The 9,097-nt window shown below is 35.1% G+C and overlaps 1 protein-coding gene across 1 annotated transcript; it reads left to right on the top strand.

Moving 5' to 3' along the window:
• Positions 1–742: 742 nt before the first annotated feature.
• On the top strand, positions 743–7,424 carry LOC102070166 (interstitial collagenase). Its single transcript, XM_026790698.2, has 10 exons — positions 743–904; positions 1,833–2,077; positions 2,375–2,523; positions 2,614–2,739; positions 3,481–3,642; positions 4,002–4,119; positions 4,724–4,857; positions 5,882–6,041; positions 6,934–7,034; positions 7,225–7,424. Exons 1-10 carry the CDS (start codon positions 794–796, stop codon positions 7,323–7,325), a joined length of 1,407 nt encoding a protein of 468 aa, XP_026646499.2. The 5' UTR covers positions 743–793; the 3' UTR covers positions 7,326–7,424.
• Positions 7,425–9,097: the final 1,673 nt, after the last annotated feature.

Genomic DNA, 9,097 nt, shown 5'->3' with positions numbered 1-9,097 from the left:
GTCTTTCATGGTGTCTTTTCTATCATCTCACTCTGCCTGAATCGAAATACACTATTCCAGCAGGGACCTTATCCATGCTGGCAAGAGTAGAAATGTTACTTACCATACAAATGGGAACCCAGATTATGCATTCCAGTAGCATGACCAAAATTGTTAATATTGGTAAAAAAACATTGAATCATTTTAGCACTCACTTCTGCTAAGATCATAAGATTGCTTTAGATAGAACTGTTAGATAACTGTTAGATGACAGTCTTCCTGGAGTTATGCTGCTGGTTATTCCATAAAAAAGATTGGTTCTTTGTACTGTCATTTTTATCTTGATATTATATATTGTTACATGATATTATATAGTCTGTTTAAGATTAAATCATGTGCAGCATATGTAGCATAATTTGAATAATTATCATACAATTTATTAAGTTGCTCTTAAATCTTATTTCTCATTATTTCTCCAGTTTGTCAAAACCTTGTGCCATAAATAGTCTAAATTCATGATTCAAAAAAAACATATGAAATATAACTCAACATCTTACCTGAAAAACATTTCCTTATTTGTTAAATATGTTATAAAATTGCACAAACCAGAAGACTTGGGCAAAATAAGGATAGTAATATTAGTTAAACACCTTGCGTCACTACCTGATGATGAAACTGCTATGCATCATTTTTACTAATCAGAGGATATTATACAGCATGAGTCAGGCTGTCACAGATTTATTATCAGCTATATAAACACAGCTGAGAAGTGTGCTCAGTAGCTCAAGAGTGAAACTGAGGCACACAGCCTTGGATGAAGATGAAGACCTTTGCAATTCTCCTGTCGCTTTATGTGGCCATCTCCTCCGCATTTCCTGTGGCTCCAGAAGCAGAAGATGAAGGAAAAACCCTACAGCTTGTAGAGGTAAGTATTTTTTCAGTACATATCTAAGGGAAACAAGGTATTCTGCGAGATAACTATAATTGCAATTCACAGAATAGGGGTGGAAACTAAAGATGTGCCATTTTGGAGAGATTTTAGGAGAAAGTTTTTCCTATCAGCCTCGAAAGTGTGTGCAAATTACAAGGAACATATTTAGTCAGAAGTCATCTGAATATTATATACTTCATTTTTGGTGTTGCCAGTAAAGTAATAACAAAACTACTGAGGTGTGAGTTCTAGCTGGAACAGTCAAATTCAGCAGCAATTTACTTTTCAGAATGTGCTTTGAAACTTGTGATATGACTGATCTTAATAATATAAGGAAGGAAACTTTCTTGAAGCAGGCATGGTTTTCTGTGTTTTGGCTGAGGAGATCTCTTGCAGAATATTTTGGAAAAAGGGAACTAACACAGACACAACATAATTTGTTGTAGACAAAATTCTTGAAATTCAGTAGGAAGGCCTGAGTTTCTAGTATCAGAATTTATCTGTAGCTAAAAATAAAAGGCATGATTCACCAAGTCTTACTCTCAGCTTCTTCAGTGGAAGTCCCAGCTGTGTGGAGTCTCACTGCCAGCCTCAATTTCCTTGCATGAGACCAGTTATAAGCTTCCTTGTAAGCTTTGATGTTAGAGTAATTGATCGCAGTAAATAGTAGAATTAGTTATCAGTAGTAAATATTAGACTTTTCAAGACATTTCTTGATATATTTCAAGAAATATATCAAGTGAAACAACAAATTCAGAAAACCATAGGAAAACTGTACTGAAGAAAAGAGGTTGTTGTTGGTCCTAGTAAACACAGGGCATGCCAATATGGGAATAGTTTAGGATTACTTAGTAAATTTAAGTGTAACCAAATCAGTACTGATAAGTCACAATGCTCTCTTTTTTTTTAAACTCTGATTCAGAGTTATCTACAGAATTTCTATGACCTTCAAAAGGATCCCCATCCCCACTTAAGAAGTGGTGGTGAAAACCCCCTTGCTGCAAAGCTCAAGGAAATGCAGTTGTTCTTTGGACTAGAAGTGACTGGAAGACCTGATCTTGACACATTGGAGGTGATGAAAAAACCCAGATGTGGTGTACCTGATGTGCAGCGTTATGCATTCACACCAGGGAATCCCAAATGGAAAAGAAATAATCTGACATACAGGTAACCTTTCCTTATCTGGTTCAAAAAGGTATAAATCTAGCACATCAACAATGGGATGGGGGAGTCTGAAGGAATCATATTATGTCATATATGGACATATGGACTGATTTAGTGATTTTTGGAAGAAGACAGATACTTTAGAAGGCAGTATCTAAAACAAAGTCTTTAGTAATTTTCATTCATGAAAGATATGTCTAAGATTTTTTATTTTTTTCACAAGTTATTATATTTCAGCTAAAATGATAAAATTTCAAATATTTTCTAAGCAATGTATTATGTGTTGGGTTTTCTTTGAAGGATTTTGAATTACACCCCAAAGATGAGACGAGCTGATGTCGATGAAGCCATCAGAAAAGCTCTCAATGTCTGGAGCAACGTGACACCATTGACATTCCAAAGGGTTGAGGACAAAGTAGCAGATATAATGATCTCTTTTGCTTATAGAGGTAACAGTGATAATGCAGCATATTAAATACCTATCTGAAGTTATGGGAGTAATTCAGGACTTTAACTATTTTTTTCCCTCTTGATTTTAGACCACCGTGACAATTCTCCTTTTGATGGTCCCAATGGACAGCTGGCTCATGCATTCCAGCCTGGTGAAGGTCTTGGTGGAGATGTGCATATGGATGAGGAAGAAGCTTGGACGAAAGATGGAAGAGGTAAGTTTTGTAGCTGAATCTGTATAGTTTTAACCTCACATGGTCTTACCTCACATGATGTTTACTATTTCATGAGCCTGCCTAGAGGCAGAAAAGTGAGAAAAAGAGACAGAGCTTTTAATTTATAGTTGCTTTCCCTTTGTCGTTGTTTTTTACTGCCATTTTTAGGCATGAACTTGCAAAAAATTGATTTTTAGATCATAGTGGCATTTATAATGGCATATAAATATTTAATGATTTTAAGGTCAGCACTTTAAAATACTTTTTTGTTCAGAGGAAAGCTAAAATTTGGATACAGGGAAATCTGTTGGTAGACTTCTGAAGGCAAATTCTTTCTTTTTCTTAACATTTCAAAGTTGAGTGCTAACTAGGATGTTCCAATTATCACCAAAACTGTAATCTCATTGTTTGTTTTTAAGTTCTTTTTTCTGTTGGATCACTGCCAACAATCCCTCATCATGGGCATGATCCTTGATGTGAGCAATGTATGTGATAGCAGGGGAAACAACTCATGCTTAAGACAAAAGGACACTAGAGAGATGACAATGAGAACACAATTAAGGCCAGAAATTCTTTACATACTCATACAGGTCTTCTGTAACAATGGTTTTGTGTTTTTATGATGATAGGATTGCTTACAGCCTCTCTTGTACCTCTAGTGTATACTAGTTTCCCGTTTAGTAAGTCGTGCCGAGTATTGAAACAGATTTTATGCTGTTTCATATGGTTTTCATCCTACAGGCTACAATTTGTTCATTGTTCTTGCCCATGAGCTTGGCCATTCACTGGGTCTGTCTCATTCAAATGATCCTGGAGCACTGATGTATCCAACTTATTCCTACACTGACCCCAGTGAATTCCGTCTTCCTCAGGATGACATTGATGGAATTCAGGCCATCTATGGTAAGAAATAATATATTTATTTAATATTTCTACTTGGGAGGCTGGTAAAATGGTAAAATGAAGGTATTTAACATTCCACCAAAATAGCAAGCTTATCAGTTTCTGAAAAATGGATAACAAAAGGGAGAAAATTTCTGGAAGCTAACTTCAGCTGAAGTCCAGTTCTGCAAAAATCTCATTTTGAAAAGAGGAACACAACTGGTTTTATCAATATTATAATTCTGCATTTAATGACAGACTCTTACTTTGAAATCATATCTTTTTCCTTCTGTATAAAACATGTTTTCTGGGTCCTCAGAGAGGTTTTGAACACTCTCCTTATATTTCTCCACAATAAATTATAAATGTTCATCCTACAGGACGGTCTAATGCTGCTGTGCAGCCAACAGGACCTGTGACTCCAGAAGCTTGTGACCCAAATTTGACATTTGATGCTATTACTACTCTACGTGGAGAAATATTCTTCTTCAAGGGCAGGTAACAGCAATAAGCATACACGTTATTTTTTTTAAATATTCAGTAGTTCAAAAAAATTCCATGAGGGAAAACTGTCCTTTTGGAATGTAATACAAAGAGAAGAATCACTAGAAGATCCTTCTCAGATCATTAATCTGAAGAGCCCTATTTGACAAGACAAGACAAGGGAAGGTGACAGGAGTTTGTAGGTTGTTTACCAACTATTCTATCACTGTGCCCACCACTGTGACACACTTATCTCTGAAACTGATTCAAACAAACAGCAAAGCAAGAGCACTCATGTATCTGTCAGCAGTGTGTCCATGGGTCCCACACTCATCCTCAGTACAGGAGCAGGGACAGAAGGGAACTCACTACCAGGGAGAAGGATGTCTGAGCCTTATTGCCCTACAGAGAAGCAGAAGGTCTTATATTCAATTTGCTGAAATTTTAGCACATAATTGAGGTGCTAAAATTACTAATGTCCTTGCTCCAGATTTCTTTTACACTCAGTGGACAGGGGTATTTACATCTCCTCTCTGTTGTACTCCAGAAGCTATAATATTTATTTTGAATTTTTGATAGGAGTGGAATTATTTTATGACTTAAATTTTCTTTAAAACAGATACATGCTGCGCAAACATCCCGAAAGGACAGAGACAGAGCTCAATTTTATCTCACTGTTCTGGCCAAGGTTACCATCAGGAATTCAAGCTGCTTATGAAAATGTTGAAACAGATGAAATTACAATTTTTAAAGGTATTTTAATCAGACGGTCTCCACTTTTTCTGACCTTTTACTTCCTGCTTCTTATAAACTATACAGTTACAGACGTTAAAGTGTTTTTAAGGAAATTGAACAGATAATCTTACAATTCTGAAAATAATTACCAAAGGGTCATATTGCTGTAACAGATCTCCAGAAGTCATCCTCTAGAAAAATTTCCCCTCTGTTATAGTTAATGCCCTGAAAAAAATGTTATGAAAAGAGCTACCCTTTTTCAGGTCTGGCTGTCTTCAGTACTTTGCTTTGTGCAGAAGGATTTTTACTGAACTCATTTGACAAATACAGGCATTTTTATATTACAGTTTCTGATATGTTTATTAGTATTCGTTGTACTTTGGAAAAAAAAAGAGAAAAAAAATGTTGGAGGGAAATTGTACTGTGAGAGAAAAATTGTTCACTGAAATAACAAGCAGTCCTTCTTTTTCAAGGTCTCAAATACCCTTTAAATATCTCAGATGAATTCAATATGCAATTGCTCTAGTGCATGACCTATTACCATATACATTACCTATTACCATATGCTCCTTGCATATAAAATTACCAGAGCATTTTGATTAGACATGTGCTTTTCTTAATAGTTTAATTTGATGCACATTGCCTAGTTTTCAAAACATTACATGGCTCTATAATCAAATAGCATATTACAGGAATTTACCAAATTCAATATCCCAATCCAAGGTCAGTGGTTTAACTCATCAACCTTCAGCCCTCCCCAAGTTGTTTTCCCGAAAAACACCTTATATTCATTTTTTTTTTAATTCTGGGGAAAGTTCTATCCAACCCACCTCATGATTCTAATGTTTTACTCATAAAAAGAAAAGCCATTTCCACTGTCTTCATTACGTAGTCCCAGTGTAAGAATTAGAAACATTTTCTAAAGTAGTAAACTGAAAGGAAAAATACTGAGATCTAGACACATTGTTTTCCAGACATCTAAAGCACAAGTAAATGCTTTTATAAATAGCAAAAGCAAATGAAACTTGCTCCTATTTTTCAGAGGATAAATATTGGGTCATCAGGGGATATGATGTTCTACCTGGCTATCCCAAACCAATCTATCGCTTTGGGCTCCCAAAGACTGTCAAAAGGGTTAATGCAGCTTACAACGATGAAGCTACAGGGAAAACATACTTCTTTGTAGCTGACAGATACTGGAGGTAAGATTTCATGTTCATTTACCAGACGACATGCTTTCATTTCTCTGGGGACTGATGTATTGCTATATAGTTTGAGTGGATCAATGTTTAAACCAGGCATATTCCAGAAATTTAGATGTGTTTCTTTGGATCTAAAAAAAAAAATTAGGAATTTCCTAGAAAATATCACCCTTTCATCAGGATTTTTTTTCCCAAACATTAGACTCCTGTAGCAGGATTATAAGTACTTTCACCTGAATGAAAAGCTACCCAATTAAAAAAGAGTCAATTTTTAATAGATTGCTCACTTTTCCTCCACAACAGTTCTGCTTTTTTGTGCTATGCTGTGATAGCATCCACTTTTAATTCACTTTTCAAACAAAAAGAATCATCAGTGCAAAGTGCTGTAAATAAATTCCTCTATGAAGTAATTATAAGTAGTCTCCAATTTTAAAGTTGCTTGTGTTTCTAATTGAAGCTCATGACAAATTTCAGAGAGCAGTTTTTTTCAAGTCCATTAGTGACACTAATTCAACTATGGTTCAGGACTGTGCTACTGTCTTCTCCGAAATTTTATGTTCTGTTTTTATCTTGAACTGGATATCCTTGAAATAGAAATTCATTTTATGTGCAAGTCGTGGCCAGGGCTCTGCTAGTCCAGAAATGCAAAAATAAATTTCTGAGCTGTTTTTCCCAGGGTCCCTGGAAACATTGTGACAAACTTTACCATAGACAGAATTTTCAAATCCTAGTGAAATCTCGAAAAGAAACTTGATAAGAAGAATCAAAAGCTACTTAAGTTAATCTCTATGAGACTTCTTAGTAACAGTAGAGTTGCATGTAAGAATTTGCTTTTAACTTTCAAAATAATGTCTGCTTCCTCATAAATTCTAATGACATTTCTTCTTCTAAGATACGATGAAAATAAAAAATCCATGGATCATGGGTATCCCAGGAAAATAGTCTCTGACTTTGGAAACATTGGCAGGGTTGATGCTGCTTTCCAGAAAGATGGTGAGTGAAACTTACCTTTAACCTGTGCTTATGTGAATATTTGGGCTTCTACAAGTAGAATAATTTTTTTCAAAAAGCTGCTATAACCTTAATGAAAAGAAAATGAAAAATATCTGGTATACATGGACTGTCTATAGTCGGGTGGTTTTTTTTTCAAATGAAATATAATTGGATTAAATTTCACTTCTAGGCTATGTGTATTTCTTCCATGGAACAACCCAGTTCCAGTTTGATCCTCGTGCCAAACGGATTGTTCGAAAAATGAAGAGCACCAGCTGGTTTAATTGTTAATTGCAATGTTTTTCCAAGTGCACATTGTATGTTTTTATCTGCTGCATTTTTCAGCATTTCATGATTCTCAGGTCAGAACGGATTTCTGTTCAAATTCTATAGCAGTATGCTCTTAATAATTATTTATTTTAAGTCAAATAAATTTATATAATTTATCACAACTTCTCCTGTTACGGTCAAGTTTCCTAATAAATTATGTTTCTCATACAATTTTGTTCCTGATGTTGTTTTTGCCCTGATGCTCAAGATGCAAGTCTAGCTTTCAAACACTAAAAAATGTATTCTGGTAGGAAGTGTCAGATTTTTTCACAAAGACAGAGAAAGGAGGACACACTTGTCTCTGAACCCCCCACTCCTCACAAACCCTGGTGAAAATCTGGTGGTTAATTAGTTGGGGCCCATTATCATCAGTGTACAGATCTACTTACACTTTCTGTTCCTCTTTCCCCTACTTCCTCTCTTAGACTACTCTCCAGGGTGTTCATCTTTACGACTATGGGAAGAGGGCAGGGGGTTAGGGGAGAAGAAATATTCTCATATTTTGGGGTTTAGGAACTGGTTTCAAGTCCAGAAATGCAGAAATTTAGATTAGAAATGACCTCTGAGATAAGAAACACGTCACTTGCTCTCAAAGGTAGCCATCATATAATGAACATATATCACCAGTTCGTCATGTAATGAACAGATAAACTTCTGTAATCAAGACTCTTTCTACTCTCTTACTACTCCAGTACTTACTAAATCCCACCTCATTCCAGCAGTTTAGAGAATCAAGAAGTTTGCCTAAGAGATTAAAATTCTTGGCCAAAAATACCTCTGATAGAAAGATTCATAAAAAGGATGGCTTGATTTCCAGCTTAACTACATTTTCTGCAAAAGCCCCCAATTAAAATGGTGTTTGAATGGTTATTCACATTCTCTTCAGTCTTTTACAGCTCAGCTGATATCATTAGAAGCCATATGAACAGAACAAAATTTATTAGATGTTGTATCTGCATAATTCAACGGGCCTCAGAGAAAGGTTTAAGGTTAGGGTAATAAAAGTTACTATATTTTGAGGAAATAATGTGTAGTGTCATAATACTTATCTGTCTGTATTAAAAGAGTACTAAATTTTATCCTTCCTAAATACAGAACTGAGTTAGTAGTTCTTATTTTTATTAAATTCAGCATAGATCAGTCTCAATACTATTCAAAGATAAGTAACTGTATAATTGAAAATTAATTTGATCATATACTTTATAAAACCTAAGAAAATATTGCAAAATAATAAAAAATTGCAGCAAATCAAAAGCTTTAATTAAGAAGTTAATTTATGTGAATCCACTTCTCACAAGGTGTTATAGATACTGGTTCTTTAATATCAAACCTCACCAGCAATGGTATTGAATCATATTTTCTTGTGTAAGCCAGTGCTACTGAATTACAATTAAATAAAAAAGGGTTTTAAAAGTATATTAATCTAAATTCTTTGTGTTGTGTTCTGCTTTTTTTAGCAGAAATGGTCTACAAATATAACACAAGATTTACAAGCAAAGATAATATTTCTTACTAGAACAATTTATATTCAGAAAATGAAAACTGGAGGCATATTTTCCCTGCACATATTAAGTAAAAGCACAGGATCTCGAGGTGATGTCAAAAGAGCTTCTCAGATTTAGAGCAGAATGCTAGTCCCTCTCTAGAAGCAAATAGTGGTGAGCAGTCATGGGGCAGTGAAAAAGTTAAATGGGAGATGAGGGGTAAGGTGGTGGTCATGTTTTAGAGGAAAG

The sequence above is a fragment of the Zonotrichia albicollis genome, chromosome 2, assembly GCF_047830755.1.
Source record: "Zonotrichia albicollis isolate bZonAlb1 chromosome 2, bZonAlb1.hap1, whole genome shotgun sequence".
Lineage (NCBI taxonomy): Eukaryota > Metazoa > Chordata > Aves > Passeriformes > Passerellidae > Zonotrichia > Zonotrichia albicollis.
This window is presented reverse-complemented; position numbering and strand designations above follow the sequence as displayed.

Bases quoted from the DNA above. Each gene is read 5' to 3' on its own strand.
- LOC102070166 (XM_026790698.2), top strand. From the start codon at position 794: ATGAAGATGAAGACCTTTGCAATTCTCCTGTCGCTTTATGTGGCCATC. The intron at 905-1,832 runs GTAAGTATTTTT...ACTCTGATTCAG, and splicing joins AAACCCTACAGCTTGTAGAG to AGTTATCTACAGAATTTCTA. The intron at 6,042-6,933 runs GTAAGATTTCAT...TCTTCTTCTAAG, and splicing joins GTAGCTGACAGATACTGGAG to ATACGATGAAAATAAAAAAT.